The sequence below is a fragment of the Phocoena sinus genome, chromosome 2 (genome assembly GCF_008692025.1).
Source record: "Phocoena sinus isolate mPhoSin1 chromosome 2, mPhoSin1.pri, whole genome shotgun sequence".
NCBI lineage: Eukaryota > Metazoa > Chordata > Mammalia > Artiodactyla > Phocoenidae > Phocoena > Phocoena sinus.
Window position 1 is genome coordinate 153,998,649 of NC_045764.1, and position 27,313 is coordinate 154,025,961.

General features: G+C 39.1%; 1 protein-coding gene across 11 annotated transcripts in view; it reads left to right on the top strand.

Moving 5' to 3' along the window:
- The window catches only part of NRXN3 (neurexin 3), a 1,706,389-nt gene that overhangs the window by 660,968 nt on the left and 1,018,108 nt on the right, over positions 1 to 27,313 (top strand). For 10 of the 11 annotated variants that reach the window (XR_004348667.1, XR_004348670.1, XR_004348668.1 and 7 more), the window contains 2 exons: positions 1,224 to 1,427; positions 6,862 to 6,888. Coding sequence is in view for 7 of the 11 variants with exons in the window: in XM_032624307.1 (XP_032480198.1) it covers positions 1,224 to 1,427; positions 6,862 to 6,888 (231 nt within the window). In the remaining 4 variants the exon portion in view is untranslated. The remainder of the gene's footprint in view (positions 1 to 1,223; positions 1,428 to 6,861; positions 6,889 to 27,313) is intronic. The other variant, XR_004348669.1, reaches the window with a different exon arrangement.

A 27,313-nucleotide genomic window follows, 5' to 3' on the forward strand; every position in this document is an offset into this window, starting at 1 on the left:
ATTGGAATGTAGCAAATATTTAGTAAGGACCTTTTCAGTGCCAAGTGCTGAGTTCAGTGGCAGTTGGCTTCATAGGAATGTGAGTGATATTCTCTTCCCGTGTTCTCTAAAATATTTGCTAAACAAATGATTAAACAAATTCACGTTTTGAGCCACATGGTGCTACATAACAGGCCCTGGACTTGGTATTGGATATACCGGGTTAAAGTCCAGACTGTGGGGCTTCCCTGGTGGTGCAGTGGTTGAGAGTCCGCCTGCCGATGCAGGGGACACGGGTTCGTGCCCCGGTCCGGGAAGATCCCACATGCCGCGGAGTGGCTGGACCCGTGAGCCATGGCCGCTGAGCCTGTGCATCCGGAGCTTGTGCTCCGCAACGGGAGAGGCCACAGCAGTGAAAGGCCCACGTACCACAAAAAAAAAAAAAGTCCAGACTGTGTGACTTAGGGATGATAACCTACTCCCCCTAAGACCCTTGGTTTTCTGCTCGAAAGTAGGAATGGTAGACCCACGTTGTGGCATTAAATGAGATAACATATTGGAGGGGGTGGAGGGCTCATAACCAAAGTGTTTGGACTAGAGAAGGTTTCAAATAAAAGTGAGCTTCTTCCTTTCCTATAAAAGTGCTATTTGAATAAAAGTAAAATGTCTGGTTCCCAAAGGTGTGCTTAGCTTTTGTTGTTGTTCTGGCCCTGGCTCCATCAATCTTCTTTGAACGGGCCAAGCAACCTTCTACAAGGCCTGGCTGTGCTGCTGCTCTTTTCTTTTTCTAGCAGCACTCTGGCAAGTATGTATTTGTTCACTGTGGTGATTATAAACTGCTGCTTCCCTCCTGTTCTTCATGAAATATTTACAGGACTCAAGTTTTGTTTAGTGTCTTGTTTTGCTTTGTCGTGTCTACAGCATACAGAATTACTACCATTTGTGAGGGCATTTTCACTTTTGCAAAATGCCTTCACATCCATTATTTCATGTGGTACCATTGACAAGTCAGTGAGCATGGTAGGGCAGGGACCAGTGCCATCAGATGCCTTTTACAAATGAGGAAATAGCACCTCAGAGTTTAAGGGGTCTGCATACAGCTTAAAAGCAGCAGTGGAGGTCTAGCCAGCACGAGACACCTGTCTACTAATTTAGTGCCCTCTCCTTCTACTCTGCCTACCCTGGAAGCAAAGGCAGACTCTGGCATCCTTCATCCTGACGATACCCTCCTTTCTTCTCTGCAGAGGCGTCCATCCTGAGCTACGACGGCAGCATGTACATGAAGATCATCATGCCCATGGTCATGCACACCGAGGCAGAGGACGTGTCCTTCCGCTTCATGTCCCAGCGAGCTTATGGGCTGCTGGTGGCTACTACCTCCAGGGACTCTGCTGACACCCTGCGTTTGGAGCTGGATGGGGGGCGCGTGAAGCTCATGGTTAACTTAGGTATCGTATGAAGTACCCTCTGCCACTCTGTTTGGGCTTGTCTTCCCTTTCTTTTCTGATTTTCATTGGTTTGACTGAATTCTTTGTTTGTTTCTTGAAATTTAGCTGTTCACCTCTTGTTTAATAGGCCAAGGATAAATCCCAACAGCAACAAACACCTTCTTGTTTCTGCATGAGGTTTTGATGTCAATTTCTGGTTTCTGACAGTGGTGGTTTCTTTACTAGAAGATTTGTTTTCTAAGTTTCCTTTCTTGGTTTTTTGAATCGTTTAGCTTTGTGTAAAACACGCTACTTTGGTCCATCTTTTGATCAAGCACATTCCCATTAAGTCCAACTCCTTGGTCACCACTCAAAACAGTCAAAGCAGAGGACAGGGACAGGGCATGAGATGGAAGCAAAATGGGAGGGTGGTGTTTGAGAGAACGAAGCCATGTGAGTGGGATGAGAAATGCATTGTTTGAAGCTCCACAAGGACTGTTCCCATGGGAAATTCTGGTGGCCTTGATGACACTAGTATCTCCTTATATTTACTCTCTCCTAGTGGGGAGCACAAGTCACATTACTTCTGTTGTCCCATCGGGGAAAAATTCTATAAGTTTAGAGTCTCTGACACATGGAAGGATGGTGTGGCTCCTGGTATGTGTCCCTTCTTCCTTCCTGACATTCCTACCCTCACTAGACAGCCCTTTTGATAAAAATTATTAAGTCACACTGTTACCAGTTACTCTGTTCTTATATAATACATATCCATTTTTCCTTAGTGTTGAGAAATTATGACAGTTTCAAATTTGTAGCTTGATTGAGGGAGGACCTGTTCTTCTACTGTAATTACCTATAATGATACTTTGGAAATCCCTCTTTTATGGCCTCACATCCTCTCAGGCTGCTGACCTTCTTGGCTGGATTCTAATCAATCTTCTATGGAGAGTGAGGACCTCTTGGTTTTTGGAAGGAAAAAAAGCAATCTCTTATTTCTGCTGATTCTACTCAGTAGAAAGTCAGTGCCCTGTGTTGACAGGATTAGTGATACAGCTGCACTCAAACTTTCTAAGCCTCTGATTTGTTTGGCTATGTAGAGTATGTTTAGATACACAACTCCTTCCTAAAGATGCGGTGGAATGGCTTGTCAGAGGCATGGAGAAGACATGATGGACAAATGTATCAGATGCAACCCTAGATGGCCTGGTGGGAAGGTGGGAAATCAATATCAGTCTTATCTGCTGTCAGGTCAACTGGTCACTCTTGAAAAATGCCTATACGACAATCCTAAAAATCTCTAGGACACAGAAGACTGTTTTGAGCAGTGGCTTGTTTACTTGTGTGTCTCTTTTTTCCCCCAAGTTGCAGCTTTTACAACACTATGCCCTTTTTCTTTTCCAAGCACATTTGATTTCTGTTGTCAGTGTGTCTCTTGGTTTTTCTTTGGTTTGCGTATGTGTGTGTTTGGTTATTTTGGGTTTTGTTTGTCTCTTTTGCTAGATCTTTGTGGGTGTTCTTGAGTTTCCAATCCTCCCCACCATCAGCCATGGTAAATCAAAAGATGGTATTCAACCCTTCAAAGGCCCAAAGCCTGCGGCCCGCATAGCAAACAGCCTTGAGAACAGAGTGTACTGAGCAGCCTGCAGGGACTGGCATTCCCCTGTCCTCCTCACCTTCCCCTCCCTACACCATCCTGCCCACCTGAAACCAACCAACCAGAGTGCATACCTGAAACCACCACCAGTAGCCTACTGTCAAGTTCTCTGAAAAACAACAGAAGAAATAAAAATTAAAAAAAAACCCTCCCACAACTAAAATGAAAACAAATGTGACCTCCTAACTAGCTCACAGAAAAGAAGATAGGGTCAGTTTTTAACTCTCTATTTCAAGGTAAGAGAGAGCCAGAGATATAAGGAATATTCAGCCCCGTGGGGTCCTGGGGAAATGCACATTGCCTTTAAACAGACACCTTTTTTTTTTCCTTTTTAGATGTTGTTTTGTAAGATTAGAAGGCCAACTATGACAGGTCTCACATCTTAGAAGGAAAAATGGAGGTGGAGGGAGATAAAAGGGGATGAAGAAAGAGATGAACAGGTTCTCTCTCTCTCTCTGTCTCTCTCTCTTTCTCTCTCTCTCTCTCACACACACACATACACACAGTCATAGATCCCAGGTGTATTCCTAGAAGCATTATTTTTGCATTTTAAACTGTCACGAAAATCTGGGAGGCGTGTGTTTCTTTTGTTGTTGTTGTTGTTTTTCCGGTATGCGGGCCTCTCACTGCTGTGGCCTCTCCCGTTGCGGAGCACAGGCTCCGGACGCGTAGGTTCAGTGGCCTTGGCTCACGGGCCCAGCCGCTCCGTGGCCTCTGGGATCTTCCCAGACCAGGGCACGAACCTGAGTCCCCTGCATCGGCAGGCGGACTCTCAACCACTGTGCCACCAGGGAAGCCCCAAGGTGTGCTTTTTTTAAAAGACTCTGCTTTTGCCTCCTGACTCCTTTCTGCACGTGATCAGTGTAGCTCTCCTAAGTTGAGGCATCTTAGGCAAAAGAGCACTGTGCTTCTCTAGAAACAATGGTCACTTCTTTTTTCCCTGAAGGGTATGGTTCACCACAATTACTGGTTTGAATTTACTTTCTTTCAAACCTAACACAGAAAACTGAACTTAAATTCCTTGTACATGTGTGCACAACTCTTCATACTCATGCTTTGGTTGAAGGTTCTCCTACCCCCCTCCCTAGAATAAAGCCCTTCATAAATGATTTTTTTCTCCGTGTCATGAATTCATATTACCCTTTTTTTTTCATTATAGTAGAAAACATCTCCAGGCAGAGTGTGCATTTACGTACACAATCCCCAAAACTAATTTCAAAGGATCCCTCCCTCCATTTAAGTTGTGTCTCTTTTCTAGCACAGGCACGAATGATATTCCAGTTTATTTCAAATTGTTCACACGTATAAGGTCATGATATAAATGTCTGTATTTTTCTGATGTAACGTGTCTCTTAAATATCAAGGGGACTAGGCTTCTCCAAGGGCCTTGCTTTCTGAAGATAGCCAGCCGTGGCAATAGCAGCCATGAGCAATGTCCAGCTACACATAGCACATTTTTAAAAACTTTGAGGTTGGCCATTGACCAATCGTATTTTTATCTCTTAGTATTAAAAGATATCTCTTAGTATTAAAACTTTGAGGTTGGCCATTGACCAATCGTATTTTTATCTCTTAGTATTAAAAGATATATATTAAAAGATAAAAAAGATATTTTTATCTCTTAGTATTAAAAGATATCAAAATAATTTTTCACTTCTTGACTTAACATACCCAATTGTCTGCTGTCTTGAAAGCTGCAAGTCCTCACATTGTTTTAAAGACACCATTCAGTTCATGGAATCACTTGAGTGAACCCAGAAGGACAAGCCCAACCCAGCACCTCTGCCTAGACCAGGTCCTTGACTAGGACTAAATCCTCAGCAGCACAGAAACCAAAGCAGAAAACCACTTCTTGTTTAAAGTTCTTGGGGTTGTTGCTTTAGGCTCACTCTTTCCCTTTCCTTCTCTGAAGCACGCCCATACTTCTGCTTCCCCTCTTTCTTGAATCCATCAGGGAGGGGCATTTCTCCAGCCTCGGGTGATGGTAGGCGAACCGGCAAGCTGAGGCCCCACTTCTTCCTCCCTCCCTGCCCTCCCCTTCCCCAGTCCTCACCAGGGGCATGGCCTCCTCTGTCCGGTGATCGTACCAGTTGCTCCAGGGCTGTTTGCTCCCACTTTTCTGTTGCGGTTGACGACACATGACAAACCTAACCGCACGAAACCAAACCCAGATTTTTCTCAAGAGATGTTCTTCTGGGGAACAAATAAGCTTCCTGCCCCCTTCCTCAGAATGCTTGGGTGTTATAAATTGCTCCTATCTGGATTCACGTAGTTTCATTCTGCCCTGTCATTTGCCACTGGTTTCTTTCTCACTTGCTTAAAATGGTTTACTTCAGGAAATTCAAATCGTGGCATTATCTTCCACAAGTCCTCCAAAACTATTGGGTTAACCTTAGCTAGAAGAAAAGCACAGTTTCTAACTGTATTTTTTTCCTGTAATTTTCTCCTTTTCTTTATCATTTTACTTCTACCTTTTAATGTCTGGCTTTAAACAAATTCTTATAGGAATTCCCACAATTGAAAACCAAACTTAGGTTCAACTGGGAAGCCTGGTAACAGTTAACCTGAGACATTTCTCTGACCATTCTTCCCAACCCCTACTAACACCCATTGACTCTGCTCTATACCTTTTATGCTGTGTGTCCCTGACTCCAAACAGATATTAATAAAAGGATAGATACTCTGATCTCTGACACAAAATACCTTGTCTGGTGACCAGCACAAGAAAATTAGCCAAGCTTTATTCCCTCTCTTTCCCATTAAAAAAAAAGAATTTTCTTTCTTCAAGATGCAGGATCACAGAGGGAAATAGGTAGGATGTCAAAGGTGCCCAAGACCTCCTCCCCATGTGCCTGTCTCGCCTTCTCCTCAAATGCTGTGGGCGCTTGATTCAGTCTGAGCATTCAGGCAGGAAGACGGAGATGGGCTTCATGAGGGGGTTGGTCTGGGGGCCTTTGAAACCACAGCAGAGACCCCAATCAATTATGATAACATCATAAAACTCCTTTTAGCCAGCACCCGAGCCCACCTCTCTAAAATCTGGGATGGGTGTTTGTGCGGTTAGCTGTTTGCAAGTGGCCATTTTATGACAGAAAATGACCAGGTGGTGTTAACCCTTTCCTTACCTCTGAGGATAACGGCAAATCTGCCTGCATAAATTTCTATAGCATTTGGGGCCTGACCTGAGGAGAGAGGGTGGAGGGAGTTTGGTTTTAGAAAAAGAGAAAGGGTTAAATACTACACTGAGAAACTTCATGGACAGATTTGTTAAAATGATACGATATGTCAGACTGGTGATATATCTTTGAAATACTAAAACAAAAATTGTCTTGATGGTACTTTTAAAGATAAATTTTAAGAAAAACCAGCTGTAGAGAGAAACAAACTAAAACCTACATTTGGTGGGGAAATTTTTGCAGTATTTTCCAAGTTTAACAAAATTAATATTTCAAAGTCCAGTTTTGAAATACTTTATATAAGTGAATAGGATTTTTGAAAGAAAAAAAAAAAGAAGCCTACTCAGTGTCTATTGTGGATATATATGTATACCAGTATATATCTCTATACATACGTGTATATATATATGTGTGTGTGTGTATATATATATGTATCCAACTTTACAATATACTGTACATATACACCCACCCTTAAACTTGTGCATACTGTATATATATATATATAAAATGGCCACATTTCTTGCGTGTGTCTGTCCCCGGAAGGGTGGACTGATTGTTTTTGGATGTCTGCAGCTGTTACCTTGAAGGATGCAATTTCATCTTTCATTTATTTTTCCCCATCTAGACTGTATCAGGATAAACTGTAACTCCAGTAAGTTTTCCCTCAAGTTTCATTTTGTTCTTTAAAAAAAAAAAGAAAACTGACTTTATTTTGTTTACTGTTTTATGAGCTGTTTTTTATTTGAATTATTTTATTTTTTGACAGTGGAGTTGGGGGGAACTGGGGTTGACAAGCTGAAGGGCTGGGGTGATGGTTTGGGCTGAGTGTGGCCCAGGGTGTGGTTTCGGAATTGCGGCAGGTCCTCTCTTCTTTCCTTGCATTTGTTCTATATGCGGAAAAGGAGGAAAGGGTACCTGGATAATGACATAGTTTGAAAATGAATTGAAATGGTAATTTGTTGTTTTGGGAAAATAACTCTCAGGGGTGGACAAAAAGCATTAGAGCAACCAGAATGCACTTCTCCACTACCAAAAGCTTCAGAAAATGAAAGCAAAGTTCATGACCCACAAGGTGGCTGCCAACTCTGACATTTGTTTCTTGGCATTTATCGCTGTAGGTTTTTTTTTTTTTTTTTCCCCTAAGGAGGGTGGGCAAAGCATTGCTCTTGGTAATAATGCAACATTTTAACCAAAGACTTGAGATACATTCTAGCTCTTCTGAATAAAGAATGGCAGACTATTATTTTTACCTCATTCCATTCAAATATTCCACCTCTTGAAGAAGGGTCTTAAGGAGGAACGGGCTCAATACTACTCACGCATTTCTTCCTCTGTCTCAGAAGTGCACCTTAACTGGAGTCACGAAGTAGGGCAATAGGAGGAGAAAGAGGAAAGATGGGCATGAGGGAAAGAGTAGAACTAGGTGATAAAAGGAAGAAAGGAAGAAATATACTTTGAGCTCTATAGTGTGTCATATTAGTTAAGGCAATTAAATAACAATTAAGCAACTAGGATAATTGGTTAGGGTGATAAGCTACAACAGACAATCCCAGCATTTCAATGGCTCAACAAAAAAGCTTTCTTTCTTGTTCGGGCAAAGTCCAATGCCAGTTGAGCAGCTCTCCTGGTCAGCTGTCTTCAAAGAAGTAATTCAGGCATCTAAGATTCTTCCATGAGTTGGGTTCAACAACCTTGGAGTTTTTCACTTCCCGTTCTATCTGTAGGGAAGAGAGAGAGAGCTTGAATAGTTATGCAATATGTTTTATTGCCTTGCCTGAAAATGCCATACATCGCTTCTGCTTATATTTTGTCAGACATGGTTCCATCTTAAACTCAGAGGAAACTGGGAAATACAGTCTTCCTGTGGACCAGGAAGACAAAACTGGATTGATTGAGCATCTGACACACATGATTCTCAGTATTATCTCCTGATTTTTTGCTGCTTTCCTTGCTAGGGTCTTTCTGTAGGAACAAACTCAGAAAAGGAGATAGCCTCTTACATTTCATTTACCTGTTTGTCCCATCCTTCTAAAAATTTTAAAGATGTTAGCTGGTTTAACCTTCTTTCTTGGGAGATATATTATCAGGATGACAAACTAATGAAGCCCAAATCCACTTCTGGGTGGCAAATGTTCCATATAAATCAACAACAACAACAGCAAAAAGAAATGTAAAACATTGATATAAACAACAGCTTCCTAGAGCACAGTGCTTTCTGCTTGTCCTGGTGTCACTTTCAGTTAATTTAAGCAGTGTCCTGTATTGCTGTGTTTAAATATTTCTGATTAGCCAGAAATTTCTCATGATATTTAGATCATTACAAGTCTAATTGAAACATCCTTTTTCTCCAAAGACTGGCATTTTCTCTTTCTTTAAGCAGCTTTATTGATACATAATTTCCATACCACAGAGTTCATCCATTGTAAGCCTACAGTTCAGTGATTTTTATTAAATTTCTAGGGTTGTCCAGATATCACCATATTCACATTTTAGAACATTTCCAACACTCCCCAAATTTCTCTTATGTCCTTTCGCAGTTAATCCCTTCTCCTACCCATACTCCTAGACAGCTGTTGGTCTGCTTTTGTCTCTATAAACCTGCCTTTTCTGGGCATTTTGTATAAATGGAATCATATAACATGTAGTCATCTGTGTCTGGCTTCTTAAAAAAATATAGCATATCTATAGAAAACTTTTTCTTTTCCTTTTGCATTAGTTTCCAGAAGGAAATAAGATGAAAGCTGAGCATGAAGGTGGAGAACGTCTTCCAAAGTTGAATCTGGCACCTTCTGGCTTCAGAGACTTATTTGCAGAACAGAGAACTGAGGGAGTTATTTGATCAGGGTATCAGGGCCTGCTTTTTGTGTTCTATCCATACTTTATCTTACATTTAATCCCATATATTCCATCTGATCAGCCATGGAGAGTCATCATAAGACAAGTTCCCAAATTCTTTCTCCTGGGAATACAGTGATTCTTATCCAGGACACAGATGCCAGCAGATTTTCTAAGCCTGATAAAAGATTTTCTATTCAGAGCCACCAAAAGCAGCATCGAGAGGAAATGCACACGGCAAAGATGCGTTCCCGACTTCGATCACAGAATAGAAAGAATATAACTGGCTTAAATCAATATTTAGGTAAAAAGCGAAGATTGGATTTTGAAAAATCAATTTTGAATTCTCGTGATAAATCTTTAACATACTAAGGAAGTTAGTTTTGGTGAAAGCATCAGAGAAAGAATACATAGTGCCCACTAGTTGCACAGGGGTTGAATAGAAACAAAACAAAACACAAGCTCTTCAAACTAATCTAAGTCCTTTAATGCTGAGGTGTATAGATGTGTACCCAGGGTAATGTAGAGTCACAAAGTATATGTGATACATTTTCTTGAAGTGCATTGTTGATTTGGAGTAAAAACTTGAATTGAAAGCAAGGTGATATATGATGCAGAAGAATGCAAATAAACATGAATCTTATTTAATAGATAAATCTTATTCTTACGTTTTAAGAAAAAAACAGAAGAATTCAAAGTCCTATCATTTTTATTGTGTATCTTCTCTATTCCATTCCCACCATTATTGGCACTTGGGTAGAAAAGTTTGAGAAGACTATACAACTAAATTAGGAGATAAAACAGGTACAGGTGACTAGAACTTCTAAACCCCTCTTCTCACATACCTATCAGAGTTCATAGTTCAACCTGTTATAGAATCTCAAGTTGTTTCTGTAATCTCAAGTTGTGCGGATCCTGTCTCTTACACAGTTTTTCACTGGAAGAGTACAAGAAGTGAGATTGATTTGCAGCCTGAGTGTGAGAGGGAAGGACTTTCCACTTACTCCTGAGCTCCAGCTGGCATTTCAGTAGCTGTCATAGGGTGTAATTGCTCAAGTTGCAACACAAAACTTTTTTCTCTTGAAGGGACATAGTGAATTAAACTTTAAGTTTGTATATAAGTTCATGAATTTTTCCAGTTAATTCTTTTTTAGAATGCCTGTTCTGTGAAAAGTCAGTCAGGTAACATACTGAATGACATCATCTGTTTTTTTTTTTTTTTCCTGTTCATCTGCCTCAAAATATTGTTCGTTCAGGGAAATGGCTATTTCCAAGGGTTTGTGTGACTGTCTTTTTAATGGCAAGAAGAACATGAAGAAGGACCATCTTCCAGTGTGAGGAGGAAACAACTGGACATGATAGAGGGCAGTGATCACAAGACAAAAGCCTTTTTCCTTTTGGCTTTCTTGGCTGGCCCTTCTGTCAGTAACTGACACAGCTCCATGACAAGGGTTTCCAAGAAGCAGAAACAATTTTCTAATCAGGTTCTCTGCCTTTCTCCCTTTCTTACTTTCTCTTTTCCAGTACTTCGTCTTTCCCCATAATATCTATGATATACTTATCATTACTCATTCCAAATATTACTACCCCTGCTCTCCAAATCCTGCAAGGATACCACACCATAAACTCTTCTCAGGCTGTTATCACCAAACATTTATTAGAGACTGTGCCAATCAAAGTCTTTGGTTGAATTGGGGATATGCTGTGTTTGATTCATCTGCCAGGGATATTTCAAAATAAGTAGTAAGGAAATTTCCAATTTAGAACTGACTTTAAAACTGCGAAAGAGCAACAGAGTTGGCAGTCATCATGGTGGATTGAACTCCAGGGTGACCTGGAGCACAGCTAAAGAAAACAGGGCTGCTTTCTGGGAATTTCTGGAGGAAATCACTCATTCCTATGGTTCCAGTTCCATGAGGCTGGCAGTACCTAAGAGGCATGCAGTTCTGAAAACAGGTATGAACTTCTTGTTGATCTCGTGGGTGTTTGCTCAAATGACAGTCTGTAAAATGGTTTGTCGTCTTGAACCTTGTCTGACTGTGACTCTGCCCTGTGATTTCCTAGCCCCTCCTTCATCCCATCCCTTTTAAGCTGTGTGCTGTATGAATGAAAACAGTGACCTCATATTGATTAAATGAGTATAGTATGAACGGATATAGTGAACACAAATTAATGAATGTCAGGTTCCCGCTTTTTTCCAATCTTTCTCTCTCAAAGGCTAATTCCTCTGTGTGTGGCCATTCTCTCAATCTTTCTGGAAAGGAGGGCATATATCACATGAAAGTTGTGAGGAAATCGTGAGTTTTGTGTATATGCCTGACTATTTAGGTATATGTAGAGCTCCCCCCAGTTACTTTGAACTTGAGACCTTACTAATTTACCTGTGATAAGATTAATTTTTTCCTTCTTTGACGTACAAAAATATATTGACCTTAAAACAATGAAGTGCCACAATGTAGTCATTTGTGTCTGAGAACAGCTTTTATAATCTTGTCCACTTCCCACAGACTCTGTTATCTTTGAATCATAGAGATGCACAGTAATATAAGAGCTGCAAGAAAATAACATCACAAGGATGTTCTATATCTCCAAACCATACCTCTGAAAGCTACTAGTATTTACTAAATATTCCTTCTCTTGCACTTGCTCTGCCTCGCACCTGTTTTTTGCTTTTTGCCTTCGCTTCTCTGCTTTGGGTTTCCAGGCAGACTCAATGCCAGTGTTTTGGCAAAGTCAGGGGGGTGTGGGTGGTTCTTGCTTAATTTAGGCATTAAAATTTATTACACTAGACTTCTGGTTTTCTTCTCTTTTTCTCTGTCTTCCCTGTCTGTGGTACCAGAATAAGTGACATCATCTTTAGGCCTCCTTCACCTAGAAATCCCAGAGCTGACTTGTTGAGCTTATCCCTTTAACTCAGAAACACTTACCTCCTCAGGTCAACCAGGAGGCTGACTTCTTCATTATTAAGTCTCTGCAAAGGAAACTGTAGAACCTCTCTGGTATCCGTTCCAAGATTTGGATCACCATTGCTGTCAGCCTGATCATACTACTTCTCTTAGTAGAGTTTTATTGAAGATGGAAAAAAATCACAAAGCAGAATCTTATATCCGATAATGTATTATTCTTTATCCAACTATCAACATCACACCTGAGACTTCATATTTCTTTATGGAATGATTGTGGTGTACTTCAACTTTTACTGAAACCTGAATTTTAAAAGATAACACATAATTTTGTTTCTCTTTGGAATGTTTTATATTTCTTGTGACATATAAAATACCTCACATGTACGTTTATTCATAGTATCAATAACAGGCAGATTTGACTGTGATAGTAGGATGCTTCCTAAATGAACATTGAATATTACAAAGGTAGGCTGGGTTCAACCCTTTCTATACCACTAATGAGTTTTGTGTCTGTGGACAATTTACTTTAATCCTCAGTTTCCTCAATTGTAAAATGTGCATAATTATAGTATCTGCGTCTTTTGAGTAAGAACAGAAGCTAGAACGTAACGTGCTAAATGTGTGGTGATGGTGATGGTTTTGGTGATGATGAGGATGACTTGTACTAGCAGAGTATTTCACCTGAAAAGATGATCTTTTGAGAACTGTTTTTGTTCAAGAATGGATACCTATGTATTCTTAAAGCCATTCTTGGTAGCTTAATAGATGCCTGTAAAATGAGCATCCTACTTCCTTCAGTCTATTACTCAGGGCAATAATAAACTCTTTTCAAGGCCATCAAAGTTGCATTGGATTCTGCATCAATAGCATTACTAATACTGTTGATGAGAACATCACATTGGCTTTTTTTCCCCCTCAGTGCATTATGATAAACAAATACTTGATGTTAACCCAGAACTAATGAAAGTATTTTGGTTTCATGAGTTCTTCTGTTTTTGTCTTGGAGACTCTGATATCATTTTAATGAAAGCTTAATAGTGTTCTAAAATGAAAATATTATCTTTAAAGTGCACAGATATGATTCAGTGATATCATATTTGTGACTTTAATATCTTCTAATATCAATTTTGTATAATCTAAACAGGAACTAAAATAAAAGAGAGTCAGAGAAATTAGAGTTTTTGCAGCAAGGGTACAGATTTCTGGCTAAGAACATTACTGTCTGTCTGGCTTCCTTGACACATTCCTGGCATGGATTTAAAAGTCATCAAGTTTATTCAAACCATTGTGAGAAAGGAGGGCTAGATCACCAAGAGGAGAAGAGAGTCATCCCCTTCTTAGGAGATCTTGTATTTTGGTTTCAACCAGTTTGTTGAGGCATAGCATAAGTCAGTATGTTAAGAGATTCACATGTGGACCTTTGGGTAATTGAAATTACACATATTCCATACACATACACAAAGGCTGGTGGTTCAGGCCTTATCAGATTTATACATGATGCCCAGAGAAGTAGAGAATTAATGACCATTTAGCAGTTAGAACTACAGTACCATCCATCCCCAAATTCTGAGAATGTCCTTTGAGCACAGGTTAAAATAGAGAAAAAAAGAAGAAGGAACATCTCTTTCAGTGGCTTTAGCTAAGACCACTTTTTCTGTGATTTGAAACTGATCCCTGGGCTCTAACATGCAAATCGATCACTTTTTGGTCTGCTTCTCTTATGTACAGTGGGCTCCTGGTATGGAAAAGTCCACTCAGGAAGGTATTTTAACATTTGTAATCCATCTGGATTTTAGAAAGGATAAAGGGATTGGGATCAAGCACCCAATTAAAGAGTAGATAGAAGTGAGATTGAAGCATTATATTATAAATAAGTGGCTTCCCAAGGAGAGTGTTTTGTCTCATAAAAGGAAGAAGCAGAAGAAATAGCAAAGGAGATGGAAAAAACAAAGAAGTTAAAAACACACTTCACGAAGAATATAGATATAAGCAAGGTTGATAGAGTTATTGAATTCTAGAAAAGGTTGATAAAGGCGTAAAATTTCTCTATCTGAACATCCTAAAAAAGAGCAAACACCGTGCCAATTTAGGAATGATCTATGGTGAACTGAACTGTCTGGCAAGAGCGGCAATGTAGACTCCTAGAACTGTTTACAATCACAGTTCAAGCCACTGTACTTTTCCATGAAATTAGTGTACATAGTTTGGAGATATGTACATACATATAGTGATATCTTATGTCAACACAGCCTAAAATTTTTATGCTGATATCTGGCCACTGTAGGATTTTCATGACCTGAAGCTACCTTGGACATAGTGTATACTTAAAAAATAATTAAGTCACTGAGGTAATGAATTGTACCCATTTCTCTACCTTAATTTATTATTTTTACAAATACTCTTAGGGATCGATACAGAGATACAAGCCAGAAAAATATAAACTACAACTCTTTGTTTTGTTGTCATTCTAAAAGGAAGAAAAAAATAACTGGAGTGAATTTGTTCTTTTATCCCTAATAATCTGAAAGAATAAATATTATTTTCTCTGTAAAGCAGGGAATTTCAGACAAAATGAAGGTTTTCATGAAATCCAAGTTGTCCAGGCTTTGGTTGGAGTCAGAAGAATTTCATGAAGGAAGGTGAATGTGTATCAGTAAATATTACATGTTGTCACTCTTTGTTCACTTATTCGATGATCATTTACTGAGAGTTAACTGGGTTCCAGGTGTTGATGTCAGTTTTAGGGATTTATACTGTGGATTTCCAAGGAAAATGCAGAAGGAATCCTCATAGACTAGGCACACACCCATTTTCCCCTCATTTTCTGTTTCTCTTAGGGAAATTGAAACTCAGATGTATGTACCTTTAAAATCCAGATGAGTTTCTCATAGATTTTATTCAGCAATTGTTCATTTCAGTATTCCATTCAACATAATGGTTTCTTTTTTTCACAATGTATGTATGTTCCTAGTGCTGAGGCCCTGAACACTGGGTCTCCTTAGTCACGTCTTTTTCCTTACTTTCCTTTTTCTGTTTTGGCTTGTCCTCCTGCATCTGACCACCTGCTTAGAGCCATACAAAACGTCAACAGCTGATGTTTCAGGCGCTGTAATTTTGACTATAAATGGTGTTTCTGTTTTTTCTTCTACAGTTTGAAAATGTCTTTTTATACTCTGATCCATTTTATTTGTCTAATTGCTGCAGTAAGGTTGACAAGGTGACAGGTTCGCTAAGTATTAGGCACAGTTTATATTTAGGAACAGTTTATATTTTGAAAATTAGGAAGGATCACTTTATCAATGAGGTGTAGTACGTGTAGTAACCATTTGGCAAGTTAACATTACCAACCAAACCCTTTATTCCTGTTTGATAACAAGATAAACGCATCAGTGAATATACTTCTTTTTTGTTGCTTTTCACTAGATAGTATATATAGTGCAGCAGGTTTCACTCATACATTATTTAGGAGAAGATTATAATTTGAATTATAGAATTCCTGGAACAGTTAACCACAAAGTGCAAGTCTCCCTACTGATTCAGAGCATCTCAACAGAGTTTTTCTCAGTTTTAGAATCAATTTTGGGAAGAAAACTTAGACACCAGGGGATGTTGCTTCTGAAAGAAACAGAGTAATTTTCTGGCTGTTCTATTGATTAAGTGACTAAAATCACAAGGCTTTCTAACTGGATGTTTATTAGAAGTTGGAGAAATAAATCTTAAAGGGGATGTTTACATTTTCCTTCTGAAAATGAAGTTGTTTCAGAGTAAATCTGATTATATAATATTTGTATACAAAACAATTTTGCTGTCATCCCAAAAGCCTTGTGAAAGCAAGAGGTATATGGTGCTTAGTTATAGTAATCTAAGTCTTCCTGAATGGCTGACATTATATTGCAATAGGAAAACGTTAAAAGGCCTGTGTTCTAAAAGAGAGACAAAATGTAATAGAGATCATATCCCCTGAAGCAAAGTCTTTGAACGGTTATGAGCTCAGGATCCTCCCAGTAGGCCTGTCGGGGGCATATGTTTAAATATTAACATATTACAAACGGGGAAGCCAAGGTTTGTGGAAGGTGTGTGCATTGCATAAGGTCTCAGGGTGATTAGTGGCAGGCATGAGTCTTCAAAATTTTCATTTTCTGATTCTTAATCAAATGAACACCATTTGTCACCTAAGTTGTAGTCTTTTAGTGATGCTACGAGACATGGTTTTCTTCAGAATTAGTTTTAAAAAAAATGCAGGGTGGGGGGGTAAACCACTGCAAAGATACCAAATTAGGAAGGATATGGTGACCTAAACTCTTGGTTGTTGGGTGAACAGCATTATGAATGGAGTGAAGTTTAGTTCTGAAGTCTAAGAGATGACAGAGAAATGAAATTCATGTTACCCACAAGTGTGGGCAGGATAAAATCTAAAACAATAAACAGGGGGCTATTCCTCTGTTCTTAAGAAAATAAAAAGTAAGAAAATTAGAAATGTTTCAAGGTGGAGAGAAGAAGGGCTGTCTATTTCCTCTGAGTGGTTTTCCTGTGACAGTCTGTCAGGAAGCCCTTTTCCTTCCAAGGAGAAGGAACTACCCCACTGACCGAAAGGAGGATGCCCCCAGGAGTGGGGTGGTGAGAGAAGCAGAGACAGAAAACAGGAAAGGAGCCGAAGCAGCAGATGGCAACAACATAATGTGTGCAAAGTAGGCAAAGACCAAGAGAAAGGACACACATGAGTATTTGTAATGGAGTAGCATAAGAGGAATGTGTTCTATCGCTGTAGAAAAATTCTGTATCTTTCTGATCTCACAAAGAAAAAAAAAAACACAGTAGAAGGTGAATAAAGACAATATGGTGAAGCCATTGGCCTAGGGGATGGCTAGAGAAGGCTTGCCATCTCCTTATAAGAAGAAATTCACAGTTGAAATTAAAGTCGTATTGTATACCTGTCAATAGTTGGAATGTTTAACTTAACTGTTTGATTCACTGATTGTTATTTATAAGCAAACTCCCTATTTGATAAAGGAACCAATTAAAAAAAAAAACTTGCTGATTATCAGAAATAGAAAAGCTAGGTGTTCTATTACCCTAATAACTAGGTAAAGTGCCCAGGTACTTATCCATGACTGAGTTTATCCATACCCCTACATACCTGGTAGAATGAGAATCTCATGATTGACATCTCAAAGGCAAGAAAATTGAACACTAAGTGAAGACACAACCCCATTCTTTCCCCTCGACAAATTTTCCCTGGATGCTTTTCTTCCTTTTTTACAGCAAAAATGGATGCTGCTAAGTCCATATACAAGGACATTTGCAATAACAAATTTTAAACCTTTGCTATTGTTATATAAAGTGATCGACTTTACAAATGGCTACTAGTTACAGTAAAAATTATAGCCAAGATTGTTTTCTGCCTGCCAGGCTCTGAGATGAGCAGTTTGCTTGCATGATCTTGTTTAATCTTCACCATGGTCTTATAAGGTGTTATTATCCTCATTTTAGACATGAGACTTAATCATGTGAAACGCTTTGCCTGGCCTCACCTTCAGTATATCTGACCCCAATGCTGTGCTCCTCATGACCGCACATGTTGCCTCTCCAGCTCAGATGCTGACATGTTGATGCTCAAATGAATGCAATCAGCACTCCAGGACAAGGGCTAATGGTCCCACGAAAGACGCTGCATCTAGTCACTAATAAATCCTATTTCTTTAGCTTTTAGGTTAGTCTTTCTGTAACCTTGACCTTTCCGGAGTCAGGCTTCCTCACCTCAGCTTTATAGACATATTAGTGTCCCGTTCTTATTCATAACTAGTCTCTAAGGCACTGCTTAATTCTGTGACAGGAAGGTACTTGGCATTTAGGGATGCATAGAGGATGAATTAGGAATTATCACAGACATAGGGATGACTAAGAAGAGGGTGGTGTTGGAATGCCATAACAGCTAATTGCTGAGTCATCCTCCATGTGCCAGATGCCTAGTTGGTATTCCTTGTCTTTTATCTCTTTCCATTAGACCCTAGTGCTCTAGTCTCAGCAAACAGATTGTGCTTACCCGACTTCCCCAAACTCTCTTATACCTCCGTTTCTGCATCCATGCTTCACCTTATGCACTTTACCTTATGTGTACCATTTCTGTCTGTATCTCCATAGCCAACTGCTTCTCATCCTTCATGACAGCTCAGGGGTCACCACTCATGCGAAGCCTTCCCTTCCTCAGGCATGTCTAGGTTTGTTCATCTCTAAAGTTCCAGAGTACCCTGAATGCACAACTTTCAGAAGTCTCATCACATTTGTTTTGCTTTATTTGCTTACATGTATACCTCCTGAACCAATCTTTGGATCCCTCACAGTTTGGGAAAATGTCCTATTCGTCATTGTATCTTCACTGTCTGGCCAGTGCCAGACATATAGTTGGCATTAATGCACATTTATTGAATTAATAATTATAAGCCTAATGACTTGAAACTTTGGATGACAAGAGAAATCTCCATGTATGAATACAGGTTACTTAGTAAGAGGAAAATTGTTCCATATTTACAAAGAAGGAAATCTCAGCAGATCCAATTAGAATACCATAGATTAACATGTTAAGGATATTTGTCCAGGTCCTAAAGAGAAATATGTTTTCAGAAATCCTTACTAAATACTACTATGTTAGAAGGCTGACATTTAAAATGAGGAAATGTGATTTCAAATTGATCTGATTCTTCTTTTGATTGTTCAAAGAAACATCAGAAGCACAAATTGCTTTTGGGCAGTATTGTTCTGTACATGTCAAATTGTGTAGGTTTTATGTCTCACCCACCCTGGATAGAAATCTATACTCTTTCCTGTATTATTTTTATAGGCCTCTTTAAGCTTCAGACTGATCCTAAAGAGAATGAGGAACATTACTCAGAGCAGAAAAACAAAACAAAAACAAACAACAACAGCATGGGTGGCAGCGTTACCTGGTGGGAAGAAAAGAACTTGTGGGTTCAGTTACACCTGCTCTGCTACTCATTAGCCCTTGTCCCTAAGGCAATTTCTCTGAGCCATCATTATTAGTAGTAATAGCTATAACATCATTTGATGAAGAAGAAAAATAATTGAACGGAAGCCTTGCTCCCAACCATGTGATTTTCATCCCAGCATTTAAACGGGCACCAAAACTGGCTGTCACTCCTGTGGCCCTCATGTCTCACAGCTTGGATTACTCGTTGATCATTTGAACTTGTAACAATAGAAACATCAGTTACCCGGGCCTCCTGGGTACTTGCCTAACCTTTCTGATTTTTCAAAGGAAATTGCTTCTTTTGTAAAATGTTTCACGGGAGATAGGACAGGAATCAGTGTTTGAAGAAGCTGAGTGTGCCCGAGATAACTTCCAGGGTTTTAATGTAGCAGCTGGTATAGAATCTTGTGTGAAATGAATTCAGGGCTTTTTCTCTCACTCCAAGTAAGGTCATATTATTAAGAGTGAGGATCCTCATCTAGCAAAGTCACAGGGATCAAGGGTTCAGTTTAATGCCAGAGAGGTTAAGCTGTCCCTGGTAAAGCTGAGTGGTACAAGTGCCATGCCTTTATGGTTGCCTATGAAGAGATATATACAGAAGAAACAAAAACATCAAAAATGGGCCAGTGTTTAATGAGCATTTATTTTGGGCCATGTAATATTTTCAGCTGTTACATATATTCTATAATCCCACAATAATTAAATGCAGTAGGCAGAACCATCTATATAATTTGTGGAGCCTAGTGCAAAATGAAAATGTGAACCCCTTGTTAAAAAAGGAGGAAAGAAGCTTACCCTTTTCTTTAACACTCTGTCTCTCTCTAACTGTGGTGGTGTTTTTCTTTTCTTTTTCTTAAATTTGCCATCTGATGTGCTCCCTCAAGCATGAGGATACTCATGGGGTGAGTGCAGACCCTCACAGTCACACAAGACTCCACCCAACGGCTCAGCACAAAGGACAGAAAGTAGCAGCAGTTGTTTTCTGGGTGAAGGTAGAAAAGAGGGTGGCCAAGCACTCATCCTGAGGGCCAGGACCATGCATGAATGAAGGCTCCCGTTCAACATCACTTAAAAAAAAAAATTCAGGGCTTCCCTGGTGGCGCAGTGGTTGAGAGTCCGCCTGCCGATGCAGGGGACACGGGTTCGTGCCCCGGTCTGGGGGGATCCCACATGCCGCGGAGCGGCTGGGCCTGTGAGCCATGGCCGCTGAGCCTGCGCGTCCGGAGCCTGTCCTCCGCGACGGGAGAGGCCACAACAGTGAGAGGCCCGCGTAACACAAAAAAAAAAAAAAAAAAAAAAAAAAAAATTCAAAGATAAAATTCTTCTTTATTTTTTTAAAAATTTTATTTATTTTTTTATATAGCAGATTCTTATTAGTCATCAATTGTATAGACATCAGTGTATACATGTCAATCCCAATCTCCCAATTCATTGCACCCCCACCCCCACCCCCCAGCCACTTTCCCCCCTTGGTGTCCATACATTTGTTCTCTACGTCTGTGTCTCAATTTCTGCTCTACAAACTGGTTCATCTGTACCATTTTTCTAGGTTCCACATATATGTGTTAATATATGATATTTGTTTTTCTCTTTCTGACTTATTTCACTCTGTATGACAGTCTCTAGGTCCATCCACGTCTCTACAAATGACCCAATTTTGTTCTTTTTATGGCTGAGTAATATTCCATTGTATATATGTACCACATCTTCTTTATCCATTCCTCTGTCGATGGGCATTTAGGTTTCTTCCATGACCTGGCTACTGTAAATAGTGCTGCAGTGAACATTGGGGTGCATGTGTCATTTTGAATTATGGCTTCTCTGGGTATATGCCCAGTAGTGGGATTGCTGGATCATATGGTAATTCTATTTTTAGTTTTTTAAGGAACGTCCATACTGTTCTCCATAGTGGCTGTATCAGTTTACGTTCCCACCAACAGTGCAAGAGGGTTCCCCTTTATCCACACCCCTCTGGCATTTGTTGTTTGTAGATTTTCTGATGATGCCCATTCTAACTGGTGTGAGGTGATACCACATTGTAGTTTTGATTTGCGTTTCTCTAATAATTAGTGATGTTGAGCAGCTTTTCATGTGCTTCTTGGCCATCTGTATGTCTTCTTTGGAGAAATGTCTATTTAGGTCTTCTGCCCATTTTTGGATTGGGTTGTTCGTTTTTCTAATATTGAGCTACATGAGCTGTTTATATATTTTGGACATTAATCTTTTGTCCTTTGATTCGTTTGCAAATACTTTCCCCCATTCTGAGGGTTGTCTCTTCGTCTTGTTTATGGTTTCCTTTGCCGTGCAAAAGCTTTGAAGTTTCATTAGGTCTCATTTGTTTATTTTTGTTTCTATTTCCATTACTCTAGGAGGCAGATCAAAAAAGATCGTGCTGTGATTTATGTCAAAGAGTGTTCTCCCTATGTTTTCCTCTAGGAGTTTTATAGTGTCCAGTCTTACATTTAGGTCTTGAAAACACATTTTGAGTTTACTTTTGTGTATGGTGTTAGGGAGTGTTCTAATTTCATTCTTTTACATGTAGCTGTCCAGTTTTCCCAGCACCACTTATTGAAGAGACTGTTTTTTCTCCATCGTATATCCTTGCCTCCTTTGTCATAGATTAGTTGACCATAGGTGCGTGGGTTTATCTCTGGGCTTTTTATCTTGTTCCATTGATCTATGTTTATGTTTTTGGGCCAGTACCATATTATCTTGATTACTGTAGCTTTGTAGTATAGTCTGAAGTCAGGGAGTCTGATTCCTCCAGCTCCATTTTTTTCCCTCAAGACTGCTTTGGCTATTCAGAGTCTTTTGTGTCTCCATACAAATTTTAAGATTTTTTGTTCTAGTTCTGTAAAAAATGCCATTGGTAATTTGATAGTGATTGCATTGAATCTGTAGATTGCTTTGGGTAGAATAGTCATTTTCACAATATTGATTCTTCCAATCCAAGAACATAGTATATCTCTCCATCTGTTGGTATCATCTTTAATTTCTTTCAGTGTCTTATAGTTTTCTGCATACAGGTCTCTTGTCCCCCTAGGTAGGTTGATTCCTAGGTACTTTATTCTTTTTGTTGCAGTGGCAAATGGAAGTGTTTCCTTAGTTTCTCTTTCAGATTTTTCATCATTAATGTATAAGAATGCAAGAGAAGTCTCTGCATTGATTTTGTATCCTGCAACTTTACCAAATTCATTGATTAGCTCTAGTAGTTTTCTGGTGGCATCTTTAGGATTCTCTATGTATAGTATCATGTCATCTGCAAACAGTGACAGTTTTATTTCTTTTTTTCCAATTTGTATTCCTTTTATTTCTTTTTCTTCTCTGATTGCCGTGGCTAGCACTTCCAAAACTATGTTGAATAATAGTGGCGAGAGTAGACATCATTTTCTTGTTCCTGATCTTAGAGGAAATGCTTTTAGTTTTATACCACCGAGAATGATGTTTGCTGTGGGTTTGTCCTATGTGGTCTTTATTATGTTGAGGTAGAGTCCCTCTGTGCCCACTTTCTGGAGAGTTTTTTTCATAAATGGGTGTTGAATTTTGTCAAAAGCTTTTTCTGCATCTATTGAGATGATCATATGGTTTTTCTTCTTCAATTTGTTAGTGTTGTGTATCACATTGATTGATTTGCATATATTACAGAATCCTTGCATCCCTGGGATAAATCCCACCTGATCATGGTGTATGATCCTTTTAATGTGTTGCTGGATGCTGTTTGCTAGTATTTTGTTGAGGATTTTTGCATCTATATTCATCAGTGCTATTGGTCTGTAATTTTTTTTTTTTTTTGTACTATCTTCCCCTGGTTTTGGTACAGGGTGATGGTGGCCTCTTAGAATGAGTTTGGAAGTGTTCCTTCTTCTGCAAGTTTTTGGAAGAGTTTGAGAAGGATGGGTGTTAGCTCTTCTCTAAATGTTTGATAGAATTCACCTGTGAAGCCATCTGGTCCTGGACTTTTGTTTGTTGGAAGATTTTTAATCACAATTTCAATTTCATTACTTGTGATTGGTCTGTTCATATTTTCTAGTTCTTCCTGGTTCAGTCTTGGAAGGTTATACCTTTCTAAGAATTTATCCATTTCTTCCAGGTTGTCCATTTTATTGGCATAGAGTTGCTTGTAGTAGTCCCTTAGGATGCTTTCTATTTCTGCGGTGTCTGTTGTAACTTCTCCTTTTTCATTTCTAATTTTATTGATTTGAGTCCTCTTCCTCTTTTTGTTGGTGAGTCTGGCTAATGGTTTATCAATTTTGTTTACCTTCTCAAAGAAGCAACTTTTAGTTTTATTGATCTTAGCTATTGTTTTCTTTGTTTCTATTTCATTTATTTCTGCTCTGATCTTTATGATTTCTTTCCTTCTGCTAACTTTGGGTTTTGTTTGTTCTTCTTTCTCTAGTTCCTTTAGCTGTAAGGTTAGATTGTTTATTTGAGATTTTTTTTGTTTCTTGAGGTAGGCTTTTATAGCTATAAACTTTCCTCTTAGAACTGCTTTTGCTGCATCCCATAGGTTTTGGATCATCGTGTTTTCATTGTCATTTATCTCTAGGTATTTTTTGATTTCCTCTTTGATTTCTTCAGTGATCTCTTGGTTATTTAGTAACGTATTGTTTAGCCTTCATGTGTTTGTGTTTTTTACATTTTTTCCCTGTAATTGATTTCTAATCTCATAGCGTTGTGGTCGGGAAAGATGCCTGATATGATTTCAATTTTCTTAAATTTACTGAGGCTTGATTTGTGACACAAGATGTGATCTATCCTGGAGAATGTTCCATGTGCACTTCAGAAGAAAGAGTAATCGGCTGTTTTTGGATGGGATGTCCTATAAATATCAATTAAATCTATCTGGTCTATTGTGTCATTTAAAGCTTCTGTTTCCTTATTTATTTTCACTTTGGATGATCTGTCCATTGGTGTAAGTGTGGTGTTAAAGTCCCCCACTATTATTGTGTTACGGTCAATTTCCTCTTTTATAGCTGTTAGTATTTGCCTTATGTATTGAGGTGCTCCTATCTTGGGAGCATATATATTTATAATTGTTATATCTTCTTCTTGGATTGATCCCATGTTCATTATGTAGTATCCTTCCTTGTCTCTGTAACATTCTTTATTTTAAAGTCGATTTTATCTGATATGAGTATTGCTACTCCGGCTTTCTTTTGTTTTCCATTTGCATGGAATATTTTTTTCCATCCCATCACTTTCAGTCTGTATGTGTCCCTAAGTCTGAAGTGAGTCTCTTGTAGACAGCATATATATGGGTCTTGTTTTTGTATCCATTCAGCGAGCCTTTGCCTTTTGGTTGGAGCATTTAATCCATTCGCGTTTAAGGTAATTATTGATATGTGTGTTCCTATGACCATTTTCTTAATTGTTTTGGGTTTGTTTTTGTAGGTCATTTTCTTCTCTTGTGTTTCCCACTTAGAGAAGTTCCTTTAACATTTGTTGTAGAGCTGGTTTGGTGGTCCTGAATTCTCTTAGCTTTTGCCTGTCTGTAAAGCTTTTGATTTCTCCATCGAATCTGAATGAGATCCTTGCCGGGTAGAGTAATCTTGCTTGTAAGTTCTTCCCTTTCATCACTTTAAGTATATCATGCCACTCCCTTCTGGCTTGTAGAGTTTCTGCAGAGAAATCAGCTGTTAACCTTATGGGAGTTCCCTTGTATGTTACTTGTCATTTTTCCCTTGCTGCTTTCAGTAGTTTTTCTTTGTCTTTAATTTTTGCCAATTTGATTACTCTGTGTCTCGGAGTGTTTCTCCTTGGGTTTATCCTGTATGGGGCTCTGCGCTTCCTGGACTTGGGTGGCTCTTTCCTTTCCCATGTTAGGGAAGATTTAGACTATAATCTCTTCAAAGATTTTCTTGGGTCCTTTCTCGCTCTCTTCTCCTTCTGGGACCCCTATAATGTGAATGTTGTTGCATTTAATATTGTCCCAGACGTTTCTTAGAGTGTCTTCATTTGTTTTCATTCTTTTCTCTTTATTCTGTTCTGCAGCAGTGAATTCCACCATTCTGTCTTCCAGGTCACTTATCCATTCTTCTGCTTCAGTTATTCTGCTGTTGATTCCTTCTAGTGTATTTTTCATTTCAGTTATTGTACTGTTCATCTCTGTTTGTTTGTTCTTTAATTCTTCTAGGTTTTTGTTCCTTAATTCTTCTAGGTCTTTGTTAAACGTTTCTTGCATCTTCTCGATCTTTGCCTCCATTCTTTTTCTGAGGTCCTGGATCATCTTCACTATCATTATTCTGAATTGTTTTTCTGGAAGGTTGCCTGTCTCCACTTGATTTAGTTGTTTTTCTGGGGTTTTATCTTGTTCCTTCATCTGGTACATAGCCCTCTGCCTTTTCATCTTGTCTATCTTTCTATGAATGTGGTTTTTGTTCCACAGCCTGCAGGATTGTAGTTCTTCTTGCTTCTGCTGTCTGCCCTCCCCCACCTTATTTTTGAGCCTCTGATATTTCTTCACTCATATCTTTATTTCAGCTGGAAAATCTCCCTTCTCAGATTCTCACACTGAAGCTGCTTTTGATGTTCAAAGATAAAATTCTTATGAATTTTAAGACAGCGATTGCCAAGCTTTGTACCCCAAACCAACAGGGCTCTCTGTGACTCTACTGGTTGCATGCCTGTTAAGTTGGCCCTAGGAATAGATAAAATTATTATTTGAGTTTCATAGATGAGGAAACTTCAGTTATCAGAAAGAAGGTTTGTTTTTTTGGTGGCATAATTGTCCACCATTTAATTACTAAACCATATTATAGACAACTTGACTTGTTCTAAATTTTGGTAGACTTTTAACAATGCATTTTGTAAGTCCTAATTTTTCCTGGATGTCTTCCCTCATGGTCAAGGACACATTATGAATCATATTAACTATCCTTTCCGGAGAGGTTTGCACAGTGGCATACAACAATGCATCACATTTTCCTGGCCAACACAAACATGCTTTGTTTTGCAGTGTCAGTGTTGAAGGGACTGAAGTTTTTGGCATAATTTTGTTAGTAAAAATCAGTTCTCCCTGAGTGGGTGTGATCAGTAATCACACATGCCCTGTTATGATGTCTTCACTTCCCTGTCCTAAGGATTATCTTCCTCTGGTGCCCAGTTGTGAATGGAAGTTCAAACTACGAGTCCAGTTTTACTGAACTTCAGCCTTTAAAAGCCTAAATTACCATTTCATTGCTCTGGTGGAGCATTAGTAACTAGGAAACAGAATTTGGAATTTGTCACACTAATGTACCATTGCTACAAAAATCCCTTGGATTGAAGAAGAAGGAAAAAAGAAACATTTTAGAAATAATTGACTGTTCACCATCTTTAGAATGATGCTACCAGTGCCTTTGTTTCTAATTTGTTATTCTCTGTTCACCTTTACCTAATCTAAGATGAATCAAGTAAATCCCCTTCGAGGGGAATGGATGATGAAAAAACTGTTGGGTCCCATCAGAATGTTTTAAACGGAAAGCTTTGTCTTTTCAACAAGTACCACAGAATCTTTGGAACAGAACAAGAGCAAATTGGTTTTGAGTTAATGAAGGTGAAACACTTGCTGTGGCTATTATGACTGCCATTCCTAAGGGCCACCAGGCCATGCCATTTTTCACTGTCTTTCTGGAAAGAATGATTTATGTAGGCTTCCACTGAGCAGCTGGCTTGCCTTGCGCCTGTCTTCCCTGTGTTCTGGGGCACTGCAGTGGGAGCTGACATGCTGAGCTATCTGGCTATCTCAGCCTCAGGCTAGCTCTTACCCAAAACAGTGTCGGGGAAAAGACAACATCCCTTCAGGGAGGTAAGCTAGATTTCTTCTAGCATTTGTACTCAAGGAAGAGCATTTCCTCATACCTGCAGTATCCTTTGTTCTATGTAACAGTATACTTAGTTGTGTCTGATATTATTGTCACCACCTTTGAAAACACATATTCACTCTCCTGGGAGTCGTAATATCCTTCCACTCAAATTGTTTTGTACCAGGGAACTGGTTTGCTTAGACCCTCGGTATCCAAGACTGATGGTTTACTGCACAGTCACCTGCAGACAGCAAGTGTCTATTGATGAGGATTTCATCAGTTTTCAATGTGATTATATGTTGGTTTCGCTTTCCCTTCTAAATTACCGCTTAATTTATTGTTCAGTTATTACTGATACAAGTGGTATCAGTGAGTAATTCTGTTGATGGCAAGTTCCATGTTTGGGAGGCAGGTTAACTTTCAAATTCACTCTCTTTTGGAGAGAATCTTGCTTCAACTAAAAGTAATGAAGCTCTTCCTTAAATATTTGTCTCACAAATGAGAGTCTCTGGCATTGAATAAACTTTACCTCTGAATATTTCCATCAAGACTTAGAAACTGGTGGTC